Below are 24,184 nucleotides of genomic sequence, written 5' to 3' on the forward strand. Positions count from 1 at the left end.
AATATACTTGTAGGTTCAGCATGGAGCTTAGTGCAGCTTAGTGATGGATGTGATGTGATAAAGTACCTGGTTCAGAATTTGTCATCAGCATGAAAGGATGAAATATCCAAAGCTGCATATTGGCTCAAGAATAGCATTTTGTTTTTCAGAAGGACCTTATCTAAGATAAAAGCATCAAAGTGCTGAATTTCTGAAAGTTCATGGAATTGTGGCATTTGTATGACATTTTGCCCTTTGACAACTGCTACCCACGCCAAAGATATTTTCTAAAGAATTAGGGGGAGGTTTTGTAAAGTCTGAGCTGTGTGAAGGGATCATTGCTCTGTTGTCATGGCATTTGGCAGGATGAGTTTGCCAAAGGAAGACATGCATGTGTCTGTACTGCAAGAAAAATCTCAGGGCTATAAATTTAAAATAATCTGACATACATTTTATCTCTGTAACCAAAGAGAGTTTGTTTTGCCTGCCTATATGGTACTTAGTATTTTGGTTACAAAATAAAGTGAGTTTTCTGCTTTAAAAAAAAGTGCAATTTATCCTGAAGGACTTTATACTCTACCCCACTTTGCTGTGCCTTGCCATCCTCCCATTTCATCAGCAAGAATTTATTTCCCTAAGTCAGCACTCTTTTCTGCTTAGGTATGCTCAACAGTTTACAATTTAAAATATGAAAACAGTATAGTTTTTAAATCGAGTGAACATGTATGGAGTGTTTTCAAATTTCCAGAGCCATTTCCTAGATTCTGAATAATCAAAATCTGTATTTAGAAAACCAAAATTATATAGAATCATAGAATAGTAGAGTTGGAAGGGGCCTATAAGGCCATCAAGTCCAACCCTCTGCTCAATGCAGGAATCTAAATCAAGCATTCCCGCCAGATGGCTGTCCAGCTGCCTCTTGAATGCCTTCAGTGTCGGAGAGCCCACTACCTCTCTAGGTAATTGGTTCCATTGTCATATGGCTCTAACAGGAAGTTTTTCCTAACTTCAATAACATGTAAAGCATACAAACTAGCCAACTCTGTTAATATTTATGTAAGAAGTTTGGGTTCTTTTTTGCAAGAAGGCAGTTTCTGCTGTTCCATAGAATGTGTTAGAGCTATTGTCTGCATCTTTGCTAACAAAGGAGTAGAAACTAGGATTGTCTGCTGTAGCCAATGCTAACACTATGAAGTATTTCAGGTGTTGTTTGTATTTTAAAATTTTGTTGTTAAAGCAAATGCCTTGTGTGTTTGTGTACATGCTGGGTGGAACAGAAATGTACATGTTGACAGTGCCGGGGTTGTTAGGTGTGCAGGGATAGTAAGTAGGGCTTACAATTTAGTCTTGGTTGCATTGACAAAGGTCATTATTAACTGAGTAATTAAATACACATGAGTAAAACTACTTCTGAACCAAACTGTAGATGTCTTATGCATTCTAAAAGGCGTTCACTCTCTTTCAAAGCAGGGAGTGTCTCCACGATGGTACTTGCCCGCTTGAATATATTATTATTATAAGCACTTTTATCAGTGCTTGTATGTTTCAATCTTCGTTGATTAATTGGGGCACCAAAAGTCGAGTTTTTAAACCAGTTGCCCGTTGCGTCTTTAGTAATAAGGGGGCAATACAAGAATATAGTTAATCAAACATAACTATTTTTGGTGGAAGCTCTTGGTCGGTATTTTCAACTGCATCCCTTTCGCCGCTCAGACAATGTCGATTATCGTAAACCTCCAGGTGCGCTCCTACGCGTGCTTCCTTAGCAGCAAGCCTCTCTGAATGTAGTGGGACACTCCCAAATAAATGCAGCCAGGAGCTACAGAGGCACAGTCGTCTGCAAAGAGCCGCTGGGCTTTCCCGGCTCGTGAAGAAAACGGTCCGATACCAGCGAGGGTGAACGGAGCAGTCATCGCCTGGCGGCCGGATCGAATACTATCTGCTCCGCATGCCCGCGGCTGTAGACCCCATTGGTCTCTGCGATCACATGGTGGGCGGGGCTGGGAAGGAAGCAGATTCCCTCCCTACCCCGTTCCTTCGTTTCCTTCCAGCCATCCATCCAGCAGCCAAAGGAAAGAGGGAGCGTCTCCGAGATCCAGCATTATGGCCAGCCTTACGGTGTACAGTACCTCGGTAACGGGCTCCAGGGAGGTAAGTGCCGCATGGGGGAGGGCTGCCTAGCGGGGCATGTGTCTTTCCGCACCGCGCAAACCTCCTAGCACTCCGAGGTGGACCTTTTCGGCGTCACTGCAGCGTGCGGTCCCCTTTCTTGGTATCTTCCGCGCCGCCCTGCGGAGCTGGCTGCCTTTCAACCCTCGCCTCCCGCTCCAGTTGCGCTCTCCATCTCTCGCTCCCTCCTACAAAATCCCCTTGGTTCTAGGTGTGTTTCTCTTCCCTCTCCGGTTTGCTACCCAGGGGGGAATCCTTCTATCTCCAGTTGCTGCTGTGTGATCGTCTCTTGTTTTCTCCCAAAGCCCGTGGATGATGCATGGGAAATGGGAGGAGGATTTGAACTAGGGAGTATGCAGTCCTGCGACGGGAGAGAGAGAGAGGCCCAGGCTTCCCTTTCCATTGACAAGCGGATTCCTCCCCGCCCCTTTGTAGCGCAGCCTTCCCCCAACCTGGTGTCCTCCAGATGTCTTGCACAACAACGCCCAGCAGCCTCAGACAGCACTGCGTGAGACTGGTGGGAGTTGTAGTCCAAAACATCTGGAGGGCACCAATTTGGTGATGGCTGTTGGATCCTCCCTTCCAGATGCCATCTGAGGCAGTGGCTTTTTCTGCCTCTCATGGATGCATAAAATTCTGCTAGGGTATTTGTATATATTAAGCTCTGTCTGTATTTGGAGAGAACTTGATCCTCCTCCCCCGCAAGGTGTGGCAGTCTTTGCAATTACTGCTTCTGGCACTTTGTTTTGCAATGAGCAACACAAACAGACTGTGTTCACACGTGTTATCGAATCCCAGAACAGCGTGAATAATCTCCCACTTGCCCCACCCCCACTTTGTGTATTCCACAGATCAAATCTCAGCAGAGCGAAGTGACCAGGATATTGGATGGCAAGAACATCAAATACAACCTGGTGGACATCTCTCAGGATAACACCCTGCGGGAAGAAATGAGGACCAAAACGGGCAATCCAAAAGCCATCCCTCCCCAGATTTTCAATGGGGACCAATATTGTGGGGTGAGTGGTTGGCTTAAGGAGAACTTAGGGTTGTCTGTACACAAGAATTGTGACAGATTTGGTCTCCTAGGAGAGCTGGATGCTTTCTAATACTTGCTGTAGATCTGAGCCTTGCTGAAGGCTTGTAAACCATAGGAAGATTCACAGGTGTAGTGGCCTTCCAGAGCAAGCCTTGATTTTGAACATGAAGCCTTGAATGCGAGCCAGGCCTAAGTTTTTGTATACGTAGGTGAGTAGTAGGCAAGTGTGCCTCAAAAGTGTACACATCTTTCTACTAGCTTAAGGGACACCTGTTCTGTTTCACATTCAAGGTTCTTTGTAGCACCGTGAATGTGTTACTTGTATGTACTTTTGGCCCCGCCCTGATGTCAGGTTTTCTTTAATAACCATGTGTTGTGCATGGTTGTCTGTGTAGAAAGCCCACCGTGTAGCAGTTCTACACTATTGAGATGCCCACACAACCAAGGTGTACCAATTGTGTGGAGCCCCCGTGCAAGGAGTTCACGCGTTGGGAATTCTGTTCGGCAACCACATGTTCTGTTCGGTAGTACAGTTTTAAAAGACCTGATTTGTCATTTTAGCCCCGCTCCAGTCTGTGCTGTGTTATGCCCTCCCTGCAGTGATGGTTGGCCACCGTTGGGACTGATGGGGCAGAAAGCAGGGAGGCCAACAGCAGGTGGAGCCAAAGCCAATGACAGGTAGAGCTACCCCAACTGGTTGTAAGTAAGAAGAGAAGCAAGTGGGGGCTGGCTCAGGTTGGTGGGGCAGCCTCCCATTTGCCCTAATAGACCAGCCTCTCCTCCCTCCTTGTGGGTAACACGTGTAAAGTGCTCAAGTGGCAACTGGGTTGTATGAGAGCCTAATGCTTGTTCTCAGCTCACCCCACTTATAGCTCACACATCAGGGCTGTGTGTGTACCAGCTCATCATGGCAAATGCAGTCCTCCAAATTTAAGATTGTCGTATGTGCACAGTGACACTTTGTATTATATCAAAGATTAGACAGTAGAGCAAAATTTTAAGCATTAGGGCTCCTTCCCCCAAATGGGCTTTATTTGAATGTTCCTTTTTGATAAATTTGGGTGAAAAGGTTACCCTGGATGTTATGGTCGTTGGGTTGTATCCAACTGAGTTCTACTCTGAGTAGACCTATTGAAGTGAGTGGACCTGAGTTAGTCATGTCCATTATTTTTAGGTCTGTTCTGAGCATGACTAATGCTGGATACAAGCTGTTATGTTTAAAGGGCATTTGCTCTTACTGCCTTGGAGGGCTGTTCTGGAGAAGGTGAAATGGGTCTGTCTTGGCCAGACTTCTGAGGAGCCGCTATAGGTCAAGGAGGGGGGATTCCCACGTTCCCCAGTACTTTTCTTGCCCTATTTTTCTTAAGCTGCTGTTTGTTGCAAAATGCTCCAGAATGCATGGTGACGCAATGGATTAGGTCAGGAGAGAGAAGTGAATCAGTGGCAGCGTGCCTCTGAATACCAGTTGGTGGGAATTACAACTGGGGAGCGTTGCTGTTGTGAGTGTCCCACGGGTATCTGGTTGGCTGCTGTGAGAATGGATGCTGGGTCAGGCCAAAGGTCCATCCAGTCCAGCAGGGCTCTTCTAGAGTCAGGACAAAGCGGAGTGGTGCATTTGAGCCTCTTTTAGGTAGGTATAGTGGAGGCCTAGAAACTGTGCCCCCCCCACTGGACTACTTCTTGGGATCATGAGGATTCTCTCTCTCTCCTCCCCAGCTTGAAGATTCCCCAAAAAGGAATGAGAGGGATGGGAAACCTGTGGCCCTCCAGGGTCCAGTAGGCCCAGCCATCATAGTCAGTGGTGATGATAGTTGTAGTCCAACAACCACAGGTTCCCCTTTCCTGAGTTATGGAGAGCCTCTAGAATGGGAAGCAGACTGTCTCAGACAATGGTGGGCTCCCCTTTGCTGGAGGCATTTAGGCAGATGCTGGATGGCCATCTGTCAAGGATACTGTAGTTGCATCTTGCATTTGGTAGGGAGTTGGAATAGATGACCGTTCCAGTGCTAGAAATATTCTACGCCACATTAATAACATCCGAAAGTGACATGTTGCGGATCAAAAGGCATATCCTGTGTCACTTGTGAAAGCTCCCTTTGTAACACCCAGCTGAGGGGAAGCCTGGTTTGGTGAAATGGAGACCCACCCTTAAGGACTGTGTCATTCACAGATAAAAAAGCTTCAGTCCTATGCCTCGTGACAGATTTCCAGTGTGGTACCTGGGCCAAGACCGGAACAATTGTTATGCCTGAGAATTGAGGGGTGGGGCAGGGCGGTAAGAGAGACTGAAAAAGAGAGAGTTGTTTTATATTGGATGCTTTTTTGAAAACTCAGCTGAAACCAAGGTGCTTGATTCAGAAGCTTTATCCTTGCTCTACAGCCCTTGTTTGTGACCACACACAACGGCTTGCTCACTCTTTGGGTTGCTGTATCTTTTTCTAAGCTCTGCTTATTTCTGCAGGAAGGTCGTGGCCATTGTTTGCACAACCACTTTTCCTGAAATGAAATGGCAATTAAAAGCTCTTGGTTAACCAGGGCCCTTACTCGTTCAGCTTCTGATGAACCCTTTGATTGCGTGAGCAGATCTCAGCCTGGAACAAAGTAAATGGGTTGTTATAGGAGTATGGATTGTAACGCCCTTGACTGTGGTATGAGAACTCTATATCCAAGGCTGCCCTTGTTACAATGTTATGCCTTGACCTAGAAAATGGTTGTGTTGGGCTTCTTGTCCTAGAAGTAATTCTTATGAGAGAAAGAGGCTCCCAAGGCTTTTATTGCATTTTGCCTTATGCTTGACTCTGTATTTGAGTTGTCTCTTGCTTCCTCTTGGCAGGACTACGAACTGTTTGTGGAAGCAGTGGAACAGAACACCCTGCAGGAGTTCCTCAAGTTAGCCTGAGCATGTTTCTTCTTCTCCCTCCCTTTCTCTTCTTCCCCCCATTGTCCCCCCAAATTCCAAATGGATCATCTCCTAAACTCTTAAGTCCTTGTCATCCTTCTCCTGGCCCTGGGCAACCAGACTCCTCTCCAGCTCCTGTCGAATTTTGTTGCCTGTTTCACTCTCAGCATGGCCTCAAAAAGAAAACCCCACTTTGCACATTCCTTCTCATGCTGCTGGGCCTTCCTCCTCGTGCCTCTGTGGATAGAGAAACCTACCGGTCAAGGACATTGGAAAGCACAGCTTTCCCCATACCTCCTTTTTCCCTCCGCCTTGCGCTGAGCCTGCCCTTGGGGAGAAAAAAGGGTAGGGGTGTTGCCTCCTGTCTTATAACCAGTTGCAAATGCTGGCTTCCATACTTCCTATTTCATTCCTATGGAGGAAATGAGAGCAGTGGCTGTCTGCTACTACTGTTATTATTTGTTACATCCCAATGCAAAAGTACTGCACAAGGTTGTGTGCTGAAATTTCCTTCTGTGCCAGAGAAAGGGTGGGGTTGTGTGCGTGTCTTCAAAATTACTTCAGTGCAGCTCACACCCTCTTTGGAAAAGCAGTTTTCAAGAGGACGATGAGAGCAGAGCTTGTGGTCCATTAGTGCATTCCTACCCCAAATCATATGGGAAGTAACTAGGATTCTAGGTCTGTTCGTGCACCAGTTATTTCACCCTTTCCTTTTTTTTTGGAACTGGCTTTTTACAAACAAGGACCAAGTGCATTCCCAGGTTTTTTCCTTGCTAAAAGCAAAAGTTGTGAAATGGCTGTCTCATCTGAGATGCTATTAAATGTTGCTAAAAACCTCAACTGTGGCTCTGTGTGTTTAATTGGAAGATAAAAGTTGAGTGCCATCCTGACTGTCTATTCAGGAATCCATTTTCCAGTTTTCCTAATAGCCAGGCTGATCATGTTTGTTATTCCTCAGTTGCCGTTGCCCAAGTTTTGGACGAGTGTCAGGGCCCGATAGGCTGTGTAGGAAGAGTTTGGGCGCAGTTGTCTCAAACCTCCAATGGATTTCTAAAACGGCACCCTCACAGCCTTCCCGAATAACTGAAGTGGCTGTGTTGTAAAAGTGTAAGCTGGGAAGACATGAGCACTAAACCCAGGATTTTTTTGCTATAGCTGTGTGAAGGACTGAGGCATGACTGGATTTTTTCCTAGAGTTACATGGACATAATTGTCTCTGGGAAGGAGGCTTGGTTGCTATTTGTCACTTCATTGGTGAGATTAATTCGTTCACTGTGTGGGGTTATCTGTGGCAAAAATGATACCATGCAAAAGGGGTGAGTAGATAAACATTTGATAGCAATCACCAGGAGAGGCCCTTAACTCATTGTGCACTTTTTCCTTTAAGAACCTGCCAGTGGATTTTCCCTTGCTTTCCAAAGAGGAAGGCAGTAAGTTGGTATAAAATGTCAGCTGTGAACAAAGGAGAAGGATATTAATTTTAAGTTTCCAGTTGGAACAGCAACAAAATGTTGCAGTATGAGTGAGCTTGTGTTCAAGGTGGGGCAGCCATGTTCTCTTCCAGGATATGCTGTTACATTCCCATTCCCCCTGGCTTTCTCTTTGCTTGGTTTTTCCCCCATCAGTCATTCAGCATTCCATGCTCAGTAGTCATTGGGCTAGGTTTGGGGGACAGGGGAGTGTGTTCCTCCCGTCTGATTTTTTTCCTAAAAACAAATTCTGTACTTTTGTAAACATTGGAGTTAATCCAAGCCTGCTGCTGCCTCCCCTATTGGGTATGGATGGTGGAAGTGTGGCCACATTAAGAACCAATACTTAGAATTAGTTTGCTGTTAGTATATACAGGAGGGAACGGGACATCTTGCTGCTTTCTGTGGCTTGGTGTGGCAAGAAGCAAGCCCCCAGTTTGGCACCAAGGAGGAGGATGGGGACTCAAGCCTGTATTTATGCTAGGCTTTGGAGACTTGGGATAAGGGCTCAAATCAGAAGAAGCAGGGTTGATGGTGAGCACCAGTTTTGGCCATTTGTGAACGTCTGGACATGGGTAATTTTAGTGGCTAGATGTTCTGTGCCACATTAGAGCTCAGATGTGGCTGGATATTGCAGTAACAGGAGCTCCACAGTCCAGCCACATGGGTGCTCCTGTTGCAAGGATGTACCCATCACCTGAACATCTTTCCTTGTGGCATGCGACCAGTGAGAAGTAAGTAGATGAGGCAGGCATGGATTAGTAAGCACTAAGAACCAATTTAAAAGTTCAGAAGAAGCATCTGGTGTAACCTCCACAGAACAGTACAACTTCAAATTTCTGTGCAATTAGGAAGGAGTGGGGAAGAAGAAGGATTGCATATGTTTGAGTCTTTTCTGCATGTCAAAAAGTCCCTGCACATGGAAAGATAGCTTATTGGGAAAGGCTAAGCCAGTTCAGGACACAACTCTAGGCCTGTTGTTAGAATGATGGTTTATTATTTTTAAAAACCCTTCTCCCTGGCCAGATAGCTATCAGCATGAAGTGCACTTTTGACATGGAGTGAGCATTCAAATATGCAAGTCCACCTAAGAAGGAAGTAGGTCAAAACCTGAAGCATGGATGTCAAGGAACTTTGGCCTGCCCCCTTTTCTTAAACCACTACAAAGATCCAGGGGAAAAACTCTCCACTTTGTGCTGCAAACTTTGGCCAAACACAGAGATAATTGCAAGGACCATCTAACTGAACCAGATAGATCTCCTTTAAGAGAGCCAAGTTTGCAATAAAGTAGCCATGAGAAAGAGAAATGAGCTGTGGTCCTAAAAGAAGCCTGGCAAAGAGCATTGGTCCCATGAACTGGTAGGCTAGTTTTTAACTGAACGCGATCCACATTTGGCCCAAGCCAGGCACTTTTGGCCCTCCAGATGTTGCTGAACAACAACTCTCATTATCCTTGGGCTCTAGGTTACCTTGCTGAGGCTGATGGGAATTGTAGTTCAGCAGCATCTGACAGTTCAAAGGTTCCCCACACCTACCAAAGAGAAATGGGATGGGATGCTCTAGCATTGCATCCATGTGGTGGAGACACTTGTGGCTAAGCAGTGAGGCACTGCACAAAGTAGATAGATTGGCTGGTGCTGAGTCCATTCTTTAGTCTTGCAAAGACAAAGAAGAGCTTATGCACGCTTGAGTTGTCCTTGTGGCCACCTCTCTACCAGAAAGAACAGTTGGGAGGTTGGACACGGAGTCTTCTTATGCTTCAGGAAAAGCAAAGAAGTTCAGTTACCTTCTCTATTAGATGGATTAACAGGCTTGTGTCGCAGGTGCACATAACCCCACCAAGAATTTGGTAAATCCCATTTTTGGAGGTCCTTCTAGGCAACAGAAACCAGGGTGGGGGTATCAAGCACATAGCGAACAATGATCTGGTACTTGCACATTGTGCAGGCCCTCATTTCCTAAGCCTCTGCATCACCAGTTCTGGGGAAACCACATTTTACTGGCAGTACTCCAGCTGTGCGCTCTTTCATTGGAGTGATGATCTAGTATTGCTAAAGAGAGTTTTACAAGGGCCAGCTTCTCTCCATCTGTTTTGGGCTATGATAAACTACACCTGGAGCTAAACTTTACCTACTCTGCCTAGGTAACAAAGGGAGGCTCTACACTCAGCACATCAACTGCACTTTCTTCCTTTGCCTAGGGTGATGAAAATTGCTGCAAAGGCGGGTTGGAGCTGTGTATGTAGAAAAGCCAGTCAGTCTTCCTCTGTCTGACCATAGGGGATCTACTGTTCACAGCATAGGCTATCTTGAGGAAAGAGAAGAAGGCACACTACTTCTTAGCTGAGTGGCAGCCAAGCCTGATGAATCATCCACTGTAAACCTTTACACTTGTTGCCCTTGTGATTTTGTCGAAGAGGCCTTTTTCTGCAGCCGAAGAGAGGCATTAGGGACCAGTCCACATTCCTCCAGCGTCATGGAGTTATTGTTATACACCCGATAGGGAAAAGTGCTGATGATCTCATAAGGTTCCACTTCTCCCCTAGGAAAAGAGCAGAATAGTGCTTGTAAGTGAGCTGACTTGAAATTTGCTATTCAAATGTACATTTGTTAAATGCAACTTCAATTTACATTTTGAATGAGACATTTTATTTTAAAATTAAAATGTTTTAGACTTCTTAGCATCTTGTTTGCTTGGATTTCGGGAGGTATCAAATACAAAATGTAATTAAGCTGTCCAAGTCAACAAAAATCCCAAACCATCTATCAAAAATGATACCATTACATATCAGATATCAAATAATGAAATAAAAGCATCATTGCCTAGCAACTATTTAGTGACTAGGTGTCAAATACTCCAGTTTCAGTTTGCAGAGGAGAGTCTGTAGAAGCAAATTAATTTTGACTGGGGCAAACCAAGAGCCTGCATTTCAGAAACAATGACGTGCCATTCCAGGAGTCTGTAAGGGAAAGAGGGCAGAACGCCACACCACAGACAGGTTCAACAGACTGGCTGGCATTATACCATGAATAAATATTCTTTCCATGACTCCTAGTATTTCTACCTTTGACCTGTACAGGTTACCTTTCAGGGATGTACTTTGGGGTCCAGAGCAGGCATAACAATTTGTGCTGGTTCAGCCACACTTATTGGGTGTGGAATGAACTGTCCTATTGGAGATTTTCAAGGATCCTGACTACTTCCAACCCTTGTCGATAGCCCTGCCCCTTTTGATGATGTCATGGCTCCAACAAAAAAAATCAGCAATGTCAAAGTGGAAAGGAATGACATGCCACATGATAGTACAGTCACCCTTACTCATTCTCTGTACAAAGCTGCACTACGGAGCTGTGGCAAGAATCTGTGGAACTCATAACTGGAGGAAAATTAAGGCAGGTAGAAAATGAGGAGCAGGAAACGGTTTAGTGAAAAGTTAACTGGAAAATTGAGCAAGAGCCCAGATGGCTGTATGCGATAGATCAACTCCCCAAAAGCCATGGGATCTCACAGCACAGCACAGCACAGCCTACCTTATCCCTCCCCATAACCTAAAAGTCAGCCACAATTCCAAAGGCCTTCATTAACAGCTTCTCATCCCCAAAGGTTTACTCCCCATACTGCATCACAGAGGCCTGGTCCTCTCCAATTCGTGGGGTGGGGTGGGGTGGGGGAATGCACTTTCTTTCCTATTTGCTTAATAGTGAGCATAGAGCTTGCAATTTTAGTTGCAGACTCTGGAGCTGAAGGTGCAGAAATTGCTACAAAAAATTCTCATCTGCTGGAATGATCCGTTACTACCTGCTCCGGGCAAGGTGCTTGCGCAGGTCTCCAATGGTCTCTGTGAATGGCATTTTGATTATATACGTCTTCTCCCCATTCTCTGACTTAATCCGAAGAGTTGAGACATTGGGGTCAGATGCCTTTTTTCTGTCCCCTTCCAACCTAAAGATGAGAAAAGCAAATTAGAAAAGAAACAATGGCTTTTTGAAGGGGGCAGAAAAACTTGATCTGCCCCTTTGGAAAAACATTTGGGTGGGGATCAAGCAGTGAGATCTCAACTCTGAGGAACCAGGGTGGAACCTCTGTATGTATCTTGTTCATACAGATGAAAATCTAGTGGCTGTTCTGAGACAGTCAGGGGGTTCATTTTAAGCGATGATGGGGGTTTTCTGGAGAATTTTGAACTGAAAAATTTCCCTATGCAAATTATGCTAATTTGCATCAGACGTTTTCCCCCTAGGGATTTAATTTAGTATGTTTATTTTATTTTTATTTAGCTCACAAAGCTAAAACCACCGAAACTGCCAGGTTCGCCCAATATTTATTTGCAATTGGCACCCATTCATTTTTACTAATGAACCTATGATATGGAAATGTTTCCAAGGAAAAATAAAGCACTGGAAAAAATTCTGGAATATTATTCACTCCACAACAATACTCAGAAGCTCAACAGGGGCTCCCCAATGTAAAGATCAGTAATGGCACAAAGGTGCCCTGAAAGAAGCTTGCCCACTACAACCAATCTGCCCTTGCAATGTGCAGCCATCCCAGAGCATATGGGGTATGCTCCAGGTCACAGACTTGGTTCACATGAACAAGGGTGAGGCCTAGCAGGCCCATCCGCTACCCTACAGGAACTGAGCGCCCCAAATCCTACTCTGAATCCTCTGCACATGCACTGGTCAGACAATTAATGTGAAAAAAGCTCCCTGAACAGACAGATTACTTCCTGGGAGGACAAGTGTGGTAGCTCAGAATTCATTAGCCACATGCCTTTGCTTGGGTTGTCCTTTGGCTCCTGGTATCATTCCTGAAACAATCTCTCAGGAGTGATCCACCCCAGTATATACATGGAGAGCAGAGAGAAGAGGGATCCCAGATATTCTACAGTGACTTGCAAAAGTAATCAGACCCGACCAATGCTCTCATATTACTGAATTACAAATGGTACATTGTAATTTCATTGTATGATTTTTTATTTTGAAACACTGAAACTCAAAATCAATTACTGTAAGGACACAATTATCTCACCATTAGCCTCCACCTGTGAACCATTAAAGTTGCTGTCACATTGTCAGGATAAAACCCCCACTGTTGAAGGATCATTGGTCGGGCTGTGGATCTGAAGGAAAATGAAGACCAAAGAGCATTCTACAGAAGTGAGAATATGTAATGGAATACAAATGCATAGAGTAGGAAAAGGGTACAAAATACTATCGCAGTATTTGGATATCCCAGTGAGCACAGTTGGACCAGTAACCAGGAAGTGGAAGCTGCATCACACCACCCAGGCACTGCCAAGAAAAGGCCATCCCTCAAAACTCAGCGCTTGAACAAGGAGGAGACTTGTGAGAGAAGCTACAGAGAGGCCAACAATCACTTTGAAGGAGCTACAGAGTTCAGTGGCTGGGAGTGGAGCAATGGTGCACCAGTCAACCATATCAAGAGCTCTGCATAACACTGCCCTGTATAGGAGGGTGGCAAGAAAGAAGCCATTACTCAAAATGTGCCATCTGAAAGCACATCTGGAGTTTGCTGGAAAGCATGAGAGTGCCGCAGCTGCGATGTAGGAAAAGGTTTTGTGGTCAGATGAGATCAAGATAGAGCTTTCTGGCCAAAACTCAAAGCGCTATGTGTGGTACAAAGCTAACACTGCCCATGCCTCAAGACACAGCATCCCTACAGCGAAGTATGGTGGTGGCAGCATCATGCTGTGGGGATGCTTCTCATCAGCAGGGACTGGGCATCTTGTTAAAACTGAAGGAAGAATGGATGGAGCAAAATACAGGGAAATACTGCAAGACAACCTGCTTCAGTCCACTAAAAAAACTGAAGCTTGGGAGGAAATTCACTTTTCAGCAAGACAATGATCCCAAGCACAAGGCCAAAGCCACATTGGAGTGGCTCAAGAACAAAAAGGTGAATGTCCTGCAGTGGCCCAGTCAAAGTCCTGATCTCAATCCCATTGAGAATTTATGGCGTTCTTTGAAAATTACAGTCCACAAGCAACGTCCAACCAACCTGAATGACCTGGAGCGAATCTGCCAAGAAGAATGGCCAAAATCCCTCCAACACTGTGTGCAAAGCTGGTACATACCTACCCCAAAAGACTTAAAGCTGTTATTGCAGCGAAAGGTGGCTCTACCAAATATTAATGTGTTGGGGGTTCAGTTTGGTCTATGACCGTAAATAAAAATCAATCAATCAATAATGTGTGGGGGTTGAATACTTATGCAAGCAACATGTTTCAGTTTTTTATGTTTCTTACAAACATTTCCCAACATAAAACCAATGTCACCTTACAATAATTGATTTTGAGTTTCAGTGTTTCAGAATAAAATATACAGAACAGAATTACAATGTACCAGTTGTAATTCAGTAATATGAGAGCACTGGGCAGCGGTCTGATTACTTTTGCAAGGCACTGTATATACTCCTGTTTCCTTGTCGGCCTTAGGCTGGATATACTATTACTGTTCCTGGTAAGTAAAGGCCCTTCCACACGTCTGGCACGTTGCCTTCCCAAAATCCCCCAGGGTGCAGAAGTGGTGGCATGCACAGGCCTTGGCAGCAGTGGGCCAGTGACTCCACATCAGTGAGACGTGGGAGGGACTCTACTCACCAGGAATGGTCAGGCACATTGTGAGGCCAGCATGGGAGAGGGGAGGGTTACAACACATTTCTACTCTGCTTTTTCTCAGGATGCGGAACAGAGTGGATCACAAACCCTGCTCTTGTCTGCATGCTCACTCCCCACAAGCAGAAAGAAAAATAGCCAAGAATTCCTGATGGAAGAAACCACCTGATACGGAGGCAAGCCCTTGGTCTGTTTAGCCCAGCATTGTTCTCTGATTGGCGGCAGCTCTCCAGAAGCTCAGCCAGAGAGGGGCCAGTCCCATCATCTGCTTTTAAAACTAGATGCTACAGACTGAGCCTGGGAGCCTTCTGCATGCCAAACATATGCTTCCGTCCACATGCTGATGCTGAAAGGCCTTGCTAACCCCATTTCAAATTTGGATCATGTAAGCCAGGGATGGGGAACCTGTGGCCCTGCAGATGTCGTTGGACTCAAACTCCCATCAGCCCCAGCTCGCATGGCCGATAGTCAGAGATGATGGGAGTTGTAGTCCCCTGCACTACAACTTGAGGAGCTGGCATGACACCACAGCTGTTCATGAGAAGAGGAAAAGTTGCTTTTTTTTTTTTTTACCTCTTCTTCATCACTGTAATGCTGGGTGTCTCCACCAGAACCACCTCATGGCTTTTCCCACCTGAACCCTGGAACCAAAGAAGGAAATCAGTGGCAAGCTCTGACTGTTCTGAGCATAGTAAACACGTGGAATATGCTGTCCTGCTCATCCTGCAACATCCAAATCTAGTGAAAAAGAAACCTGTCTTTGGTAGTACCATTGAGAACTGAAGGGCTTGGTACTGGGTCCTTGGGTATTAATTACAACTTCCAAACACAGTCCCTAGATCAGCAAACCTTTTTAAAAAGCGATTAAAAACAAAGAAAAAAACCTCCTTTCAATGAATTTCCAGCTTCCATGTCAGTCAATCAATTTATGTTCAACCACAGGCAGGGATGCTGACTGCAGGAATCACAACATGCTTTCAGAGGTCCCAGGTTACCTGGGAGTCAGAAATCTTTGTTTCCCCATCCCATCCATGGAGCTAAGCCACACAAAGGCAGGCGCTGCTATATTCTGCTAGCAGTGCCTATTCTGCTGGCTGTGAAGCACAAGAAATGAAGTCCTGTTTGATACAGCCTCCTTACAGCCATCCTTGAAAGCCACCTGTTATGCCTTCAGTTGGACCCTCCCCCCCCAAAACCCCCAAAGCATTTGCATCCATTCATCCTCTATCGTCACCCTTGCTTCTCATATCAGCAAATGTACAAAGCTGCCTTAGAGTGAGTCAGACCATCGGTCCGTCCAGCCTAGAGCCGTCTATACTCTGACAGTGGCTGTTTCTCCTTTCCAGGCCCTTCTACTTGATACCCGTTCAACTGAGGAGTCCAGGAATGAACCTAGGACTTTCTGCAGGCATGCCATTCAGCCACAGTCCCGCTCCCTTTCCTCCATCAGTGGTAGCCTGTTGTCTAAATTTAGATGATGTGCTCCTCAGGGCAGAGACCTGTCTGGCTGCTTTTGTTTTGTTTTGCCTGTTACTCTGTGAAGCACTATGCATATTGATGGCACTGTATTAATACCCGTAATAATATAACCAGTGAGAAAAGTGAGCAGGTGTTCATACAAACCACAATATATCTTTGTTACTCGTGGGCAAAGGTGAGCTTTTTTCAACCCTTGGCTACCGTGTCAGCAGTGGTTCTCAAAATAAAGGCTGAAGGAGAAAGGAGGTCATAATTGCATATCATTCCCTGAGCTAGTGAAAGACTTTAGCCAAACTTGGAAGAAATAATGATGGATCCTAAAAGGGATTCTGCATGTGCATCTTGTATTTTGGGGACACAAGCTGGTCAGGAGAGAAACTTCTGGTGAGGAAAAGGATTGTAGGAAGGAGTATAGTACCTAAGGGCCCACACTATCGTAAAGGATCAGGTATTAATAGACCTGCTAACCAGCAGAAGTAACTGCATTTCATGCAGGCTGGAGAGGTTCCGTCCTACCTGCAGGGTTTTTTTAATTTCTCCTCGGATATCGATCACTTGCCCATCTCGGATCAGTGACTTTGGAAGCTTGTTCAAAAACTGCTCCACGGTGAGCTTAGGACCTGCCAAAACAGAGGATTGCAGGAGTAAATGCAAACAAAAAGCCACGGACATGATGCTGGGACTTTGCACTACGATCGTGTGACTGCAGAAGTGAGGGATAAGGACTCTCTGGCCTCTGCTGCCAGCTAGAGGAAGAAAGACCATTGGAGGTTGCTCCCAGGAAGAACACCATGGCAAGGGTGCACCCCATTCATCCTGGCCCCAGACACTGTTCAGAGAGTGAACAGCTGTGGAGACTTACGTCAGCCTTCCCTAAGAGAAAGAACTCCAAGCCAGTCGCCCTGAGACTGCTGAAGGGCAGCCTGGCTTCTGCCACCAGCCAAAGAGCCACAAGGCAGTTATACCAATTCTATCCAGGCAAGAAAGGCAGCAATGGGAGATCAGCCTGGCCTCAAGTAGATATAAAAGCCTGTTTCACAACTCAGCCCTCCATTTTGGCAATGGCAGAAGGATCTCCCTCCTCTACCTTTGCCCTTCATTCCACTCTCCTTCCTCGTCTTTTTAGTTTGCCAGCCTGAGAGAGCCTGCGTCTCATTTTGAGTTATGTACAGTGCTTGCCATCAGCGCTGCATTAAATCTTTTACTAATGTGAGCCACTTTGGAAGCCACTTTTTGTCCCCAAAAGGAGAATGCATTATAGTATGATTAGCAGTAGTAAAAATTAGGGCATTTTTCAATGAATTGTTACTGGGTGCCTTCCCCCCCCCCCGCATTCAAATGGCTTGCATATGAAAGCCTCTCTATCATGTACAGGCCCTGACATCCGGTTTGAGGCAAGAGTGGTTCAACCTAAAAAATAAAACAGGAAGAGAATACAGCTTTGCAAATGCAATTACACAAGTTACTAGCCCAACAAAATTCTTACTAGCCTCTCATTACAATCAAATAAAGTCTTCTCACACTGTATGTCCTTGGTAGAAAAATCTATGAATCTATGACTGTTTGTTTCACTGAATGGCATAGGAACTGCTGCTTATGACACAGCCCAGCTGTAGTAGAATTCTTATGAAAAAAATAACAAAGGTACAGAGAACCAGATGTCCCAGTGTGCAGGGACAGAAATTTTCTTTAGAAGTTTTTCAGAAAGACCGGTGGTTCGTAAGAATTATTGTGTAATATGTGGCTCTATGTTCTCCTGTTTCTATTCAATTTCACTAAAATTTCATCCCTCTAGTCAGTGTTTCAGTGGACTCCAATCTGAATTTGTGTTCTTGGTTCATTGATTAAATATTATGTATCCATTTGTGTCCCCTGGGAGTCCAAAAGCTAGGACTGAGTGTCCATTTGGACACATAACTATTACTTTTTAAAAGCCTTGGTAAAAACTGTTGTTGTCGTCGTCATCGTAGCGTACACTTATTTTTCATTCATTCATTCTTAGTAATCTGCTCCTACCCAATGAGCTTGCTCAAGAACTCAGCTCAATTTCTGAAGCCCTTCTCACTGAAACGTTTGGTTGGTGAGGAGAAGGTAAAAGCCCTTTTCCATCACAAGCTACTCATAACATTGATAACACACAACTTCATTCAAGATTATCTTTTAAAAAATGCCATTAAAAATGGACCCACAAAAGAAAATAAAGGAACAGGCTGAACATCAGAATTTTAAAGCACTGAACTAAAAACAAAACAAAATGTTTGGGTTTAACTAGGGCCTGAAAGCAACCCCAACAAATAAGAACAACAAGAATAAGAATAGCCATCATTGTCATCATTAAGCTCCACCTCACCTGGGATCTCATTTGTCTCCTTCACTCCACTTGACTGTGCATGGCCAATGACTTGGCCCTGGCCAGGAAAACTCTTGGGTAGCTGTCTCTCCTGAAAGAAGACATCTCTCTTGTCGGTGACCTGTTGAATAAATCCAAATTGCCATTCAATGCCCTGCTTAACCCCAGACTCCAGAGGTCAGTGTTAGGCTAGGTAACTATGAGAAAATGTTGGCAGCAGTGACTAATGGAACATAAAAGAGACGTCCCCACTTCCTTTGCAGAAACCTCAAAGGAAATTGCTAGTCAGCAGGGATGCCTCAACCCAGGACAGATGCTGAAGTGGCACTAGCCCTATCAAGATACAGATACTTGATTAACTGGGGAAAAAACCCACTTGGGAAGAGGTAGCTCACTCAAAGAAAAAAAACCCAATTTGATCCATTTCTGGCTGCTTTTCACAGTCTCCTACAAGACAAAGGATGGATAAAATTGACTACACCAGATCACAGTTTCTGGTCTAGTCAATAACACACTTAAAGGAAACTTTCCACCTTTCTTTCCAATAGCACATATGTAGATGTGCACCCATCTTTTTGTTATTTGTCAAATGCAATGTCCAACAGGTGCTCACAACAATTGCACCAAAATCTGCTCTTGTATTGCAGCAGTGCTGGACACACGCTGGAGTTTCTTTTGGCTTTTTCTGGGCATGGCCAAATGGAAGACAAAACTCAGAAAATGGGGTTGACCCAATCCACAGCAGCACAGAAACACTGGGAAAAACAACAGGATTTATTCTTAGAGAAAGGCTCAATGTGTTTCGAGCATACATTTTTGTCTCAATGATACCATAATACAAGAATATGCACATTAAGATGAAGGAATTACTCCCATTGTCATTTTATCCAAAGCACTCATTACTATATACTATATACACACACAATGCAATTACACCAGTCCCTGCTATCTAAAAGCCTTAATTCAGGGGTAGGGAACCTGTGGCCCTGCAGATCTTGCTGGCTACAATACCAATAATCTCTAATCATGGGTCATGCTGGCTGGGGCTGATGGGACCTAGAGAGCTGCAACATCTTGAGGCCTACAGGTTCCCCACCCCTGTTTTAGTTGGAAGCACCAGAAATTGAACATCGGACCTTCTGCAGCAAAACATGTTCTCTACCACTGAGCGGTGAATTCTCCCTACAATTCCATCCAAAACCATGTACATAGGAGTTACTGAAACCTATTGCTTTATGAAGGGATACATTTAATTAGCAGCACCTTTATTTTTCCATCTGACAACAGGAAATATACCTCACTCACATTTCCTTTTGCAACACTTTCTAATAAGAGAACAGGTGCTTGCTCTTCACTTACTCTCAAACTTACTTCTCTCTGACAACCTAATTCAAAACTATATCTCACAAGAACTCAGACTCAAAAAGCTTTAAGTGACAGATGCATAATTTCCATTCTAGGAACGAAAAGATTATAATTAAAATAAGTACTAGTGAACCTAACTATAGGGAGTATAGATTTTGCCAGTCTTTCCAATGAGATCATATTCACTTACTTTCTATCTCTATGAACAACAGTTCAAGTGCTAAGAAACACCTGCACGACAGAGGGGAGAGATCTAAAGCTTAATTTAATCTTTCATTTAATTCAGTAAAGAGTTTTAGAAACCAGAAAGCTTTTGTTCTTAATATATCCATTTCATCTAAGTACTAGACCTTGGAGGTACCTATATGTAGTTCTGAGGTTGTTTTATTCAAAATGTTTCACTAGCAGTTGCCTAGTATGCTACAAAAAATGAACAAATGTTCTATAGGGAATGAGTCACACAATCACTTTGATGAGATGGATATGCAACAATGGGCTAGTTTGCAATGCTAAACCATAATGTAATGCTAAACCATAGTTTAGTGTTATGAGACCAAGTCTAGGTGTACTTGGGTTCCTCCATCCCTTGCTTCCATCTCACAGCCTCAAGGATCACAGCTTTCAATGAAATCCAGACACGACAATCAGTGGTTGCTTTTAACTAGGTTTGTTCTTTTCCTGCAAGATCTGGTCCATAGGATGCTTCACTGCATGCTGAGATCACAGATCACAATTTTCTGACTCAGCCCACATTTTGAAGAGTTTCACAGAAGTCAACCCATGACTATCCTCTTTATTACATTTGTATCCCATCTTCCTCCAAGAAGCTCAAGGCATTGTACATAATTCTCTTTCCTCCCATTTTATCATCTCAATCTTATGAATTCAGCTAGGCTAAGAGAGAGTGACTGGCTCAGGATTAACCAATGAGCTTCTTGGGTGAAGGGAAGTACACTGCACTGACTCTTCAGTAGCTCCAGGGGAAGCCTTCTGTGTTGCCTCTCAAATGGGTAGTCAGAGCTGTGCTGCCAAATGCAGAGCTCAGCCCAGATTTAGCTTTTGGCATGCCACTGCAAAATACTCAGCTGGAAGCCACCACAAGCAAGGCCTTGTATGCAGCCATCAGAAACCAATGTGTTTGTGTGAGGAGGTCTATTGTTTCAAGACGTGTTGGAGCATTCTACCAGTTGCTGTATCAAAAAGAAAAGAAAAAAAGGGGATCCTTTACTGTTTGCTTCATTCCATCAATGAAGATTTGGGAATCTACACCCAAATTCATCTCTTGTAGTCTGGAAGCAATCTCAGGGCCAATTTATGCAATCCACAGAATCCAGTTGTAGCACATTTTCAGACTGTCCCACTTTGGGCTATGGGAGGAAAGGGTTTGCATACTTGAATCCTCATCCAGCAAGAAACACACACACACAACCATGGCAGGAGAAAGGCATCTGTTTAGCCTACTGCTTAACACATTATTTTCCTATGTGCTGTGAACTTTATCCCACAGAATGCAGATCTTCCCTCTAAGTAACCCAGAGTGGAGCGGTCCAAAAAGACAGTCCTACTTGAGACTGCTGATCATATAAACTGGTTCTTGGAACTCAGAAAGTGAGAGCAATTGGTCAACCAGAAAGGCCTCTGAAGCCAAGGAGGCCCAAGCGTCATGTGGTCTGAACCTCTAACTGTACGCTTCTCTAGTGGGAACTTCCCTCCCCAGCTATCTTTCAGACCCTTTCGCTCGTGCTCTCGTCTTCCCTGTTTGACTCCCCCCACCAACGCTAACTGACTGTTCAGTTTTGGAGGCCCCCACACCCCATCCCCGTCAAAGCAAAGGGAACAGGGGGTTTCCTTTAGCTGCCTCACACAGGCTGCTTTTAGCAACTCCAGACTACATTTCCTTCCCCCACCCCCAGTTTTTTTCTTTTTTATGTAAAACATGTTCCACTGGTCTATGAATAATGGCAATAAAGAAATATCACTTCTTCCTCCCTGTTTGGAGTTTTCACCAAACCAAGTGAACACACAGTCTTAATCAGGGACATCCCCTGACAAGGGTCAGTGCATCAATGTATCAGTAGTTTCGTTCTACCTGAATAATTTGTTCTAGAAAGTTAAAAATAGTTTATCAATAAATTGTTTTCTCATTGCTTTCCCTTCTCTAAAACAGATGGTCAGAATAATCCTAGTGTGTGTATGGGGGGGGGGAGAGAAGAGACTGTGGCACCACTTGCTTAGGCAGCACCGCTGGGCTCGCACTGTCGTGGGCAAAAGATGGGTGGTAGCCCCCCCTCATTTTGCCTGTTTTCTCCCTCCCTCCCACCCCCAAAAATTGATTTCAATGGGAAGGAAAATACTACATCAGCTCCTGGAGTGATGTAGTTTTTCTTCCTATTTGGGGGTATGTCAGGGGAACAGGACAGCTTTGTATCCTGTGGATCCAGGTTCTGCCCTGATCTGCCTCTGACACCCCTTTTCTTCAACCACCTTCAGAGCACTAACAGCAGAAGAGGAATGGTGGTGGACCACCTTTCCACTGCTCCACCAAGGAGGTCTCAAAGGTCAGACCTCCTTCTCTACCTGCAGATCTCCCTCTCCACAGTCGGAGGGGAGGTCCACAACATCCAATGGCCCCTTCGCTTCCTAGGGAGCTTAGGATGGCTCCCTAATCAATTACATTTTACCATGAGCAACATTTTTCATCCTCTTAACTATTTCTCAACAGATGAAGCATCAGAATTCCATTCACGTGCTCTTTCGAGCCTGGCTGTTAACAGCAAGTTCATAACTAATTCTTTACTTTCTTGCCTTGAATAGTATATGCCATAACCTAAAAGAAACCTATAGTAGAACAGGGGCTCTGTTAGTATGACAGTTTCAACTTTCCAAAAAGCAAACACTTGGGGACCAGGCCTACCCTGTCATTCTGTATAAGATAATATATTTCTTCATTTAAGTGGTATCTTGTACCACCTGTACAACATTCTGAGTAGCTTTTCTCCTAAATAAGTTACTATTGCAATAAAGCAGGTCTAACTCCACACATTTAGTACACAAATCACCATGATCCAGCAAGTGAAAGGCCATATTTCAAGAGGCTGATAAATCTATCCAACATTTACTCCAGGCATGGATAATCTGTGGCCCTGCAGAAGTTGTTGGACTCCAACTTCCATCAGCCCCAGCCAGCATGACCAATAGTCAGGGATGATGGGAGTTACAGTCCAGCAACATCACCTCTGATCTAACTTTTTCTCCTTTTGGCGTTCTGGTTTGCCCTTTTCTCAGGAAATTTTATGTGAAATGTATTGTTGTTCTTTTACTGTATGTTGTTGAACTGTGTTTTGTTGAAATATGACTTGTATTTTAATATGTATTTTATATTTTCCTTTTACATGTGTTTAATTGTGGTAGCTTATGGCTCTGAGCAATAAAGATTCATTTCATTTCATACTTCTTGGAGATAACTGTCCCAATATTCTTCAGATAAATAAATGCCCAAAATCCCTCTTTTTAATTTTCCTGGTGTTCCTCCCCCCCTCACTTTATGTTTTGGGTCTCAAAATGAAACATGAACTCATTTTCCCAAGATAATGTTTATCCATACAGCCAGTGAGATACTGAAAAATATTATGGCCCACAAAATACATCTCTCCATAATTGTTAGTGGCAATCAAATGAAGATCACAGAAGATTCAAACATTTCTTAAAGCAAAAGTGGGGGGGGGGAAGCAGGAAGTCTCCACAGTTTAGAAAGGGAAAGTGCTCCAGTTCAGTAACCAAAAACAGTCTCAGTTCCTCAACACAGAACAATTGGTTCCTGAAGGAGAAAAACAATTATAACTGCTTAGAGTAAACAGAAGTTCTCAGTTCTGCTTAAACAAGTGAGCTGCCCCACCTTCAGACCACATTTTTGATAAGCAAATGAAACGTCTACAAACCAAGAACTCAATAAACAGGAAGCTGTAGGAGAGCAGAGGTGGCATACCTGAAAGGGGACACCATCTGGGTAGCGCCTCTGCAGCTCAGAAGGGAAGTAGCCATCCATGATATCTCGCAAGAGTTGCTGAAACCACAAGCAGGGCCCACATGTCAGATTTCCCTCTATACCTTTTTGGGCCTGAGGACACCGATCTAAGAAGCTGCTGTGAGCACCACAAATCCTCATTTCACAGATGAAAAACTGGCAATATTCAGAATACCTACCCTGAAAACACACAGAACACCCACAGCCCCTCAAACAACAAATGAAACTCAGGAAAAAACCTCAGTGGCTACAAGTGCGTTTCACCAGCTTCAGATGGTAAGACAGCCGCAGCTGTTTCTGAACAAGGATAGCCTGAGCACTGTTGCCTATGTGCTGGTAACCTTCAGGTTGGATTACTGTAATGGGCTCTATGTTGGGCTACCCTTGAGGTTGGTCCGGAAACTGCAGCCGGAGCAAAATGTGGCAGCCAGACTGCTCACCGGAGCAAGTTATTGCCAACATGTCACCCCGCTACTGAAACAATTGCACTGGTTCCCTATTAGCTACTGGGCTCAGTTCAAGGCTCTAGTTTTGGTGTACAAAGTCCTATACAGCTTGGGACCAGGATACCTGAAAGACCATCTTATCCCTTATATATCCAATCACTGCACTCTGCAGGTGAGGGCCTTCTGCAGATACCATCTTATCAGGAGGTCAGTTCCACGCAACTTAGGAAACAGACCTTTGGTGTAGTGGCACCTACTCTGTGGAATTCCCTCCCCTTAAATATTAGACAAGCACCATCTCTGTTATCTTTTTGGCGCCTACTGAAGA

The 24,184-nt window shown here is 44.5% G+C and overlaps 2 protein-coding genes across 4 annotated transcripts in view; one reads left to right on the plus strand and one right to left on the minus strand.

Annotated features, from left to right (window-relative positions):
* Positions 1 to 1,850: 1,850 nt before the first annotated feature.
* Positions 1,851 to 6,926, plus strand: SH3BGRL3 (SH3 domain binding glutamate rich protein like 3). The gene is made up of 3 exons (XM_061597875.1): positions 1,851 to 2,130; positions 3,000 to 3,167; positions 6,021 to 6,926. Exons 1-3 carry the CDS (start codon positions 2,083 to 2,085, stop codon positions 6,084 to 6,086), a joined length of 282 nt encoding a protein of 93 aa, XP_061453859.1. The 5' UTR covers positions 1,851 to 2,082; the 3' UTR covers positions 6,087 to 6,926.
* A 225-nt stretch (positions 6,927 to 7,151) lies between these two features.
* The window catches only part of UBXN11 (UBX domain protein 11), a 69,014-nt gene continuing 51,981 nt past the window's right edge, over positions 7,152 to 24,184 (minus strand). Inside the window, exons 9-14 of one of the 3 annotated variants that reach the window (XM_061597874.1) lie at positions 23,372 to 23,449; positions 18,022 to 18,142; positions 16,188 to 16,291; positions 14,766 to 14,833; positions 11,354 to 11,497; positions 7,152 to 10,096 (exon numbers count right to left, since the gene is read on the minus strand). In XM_061597874.1, coding sequence (XP_061453858.1) covers positions 9,940 to 10,096; positions 11,354 to 11,497; positions 14,766 to 14,833; positions 16,188 to 16,291; positions 18,022 to 18,142; positions 23,372 to 23,449 — 672 coding nt within the window. In that variant the 3' untranslated portion in view covers positions 7,152 to 9,939. The remainder of the gene's footprint in view (positions 10,097 to 11,353; positions 11,498 to 14,765; positions 14,834 to 16,187; positions 16,292 to 18,021; positions 18,143 to 23,371; positions 23,450 to 24,184) is intronic. The other 2 variants (XM_061597873.1, XM_061597872.1) reach the window with 2 other exon arrangements.

Source organism: Rhineura floridana, chromosome 15 (genome assembly GCF_030035675.1).
Source record: "Rhineura floridana isolate rRhiFlo1 chromosome 15, rRhiFlo1.hap2, whole genome shotgun sequence".
NCBI lineage: Eukaryota > Metazoa > Chordata > Lepidosauria > Squamata > Rhineuridae > Rhineura > Rhineura floridana.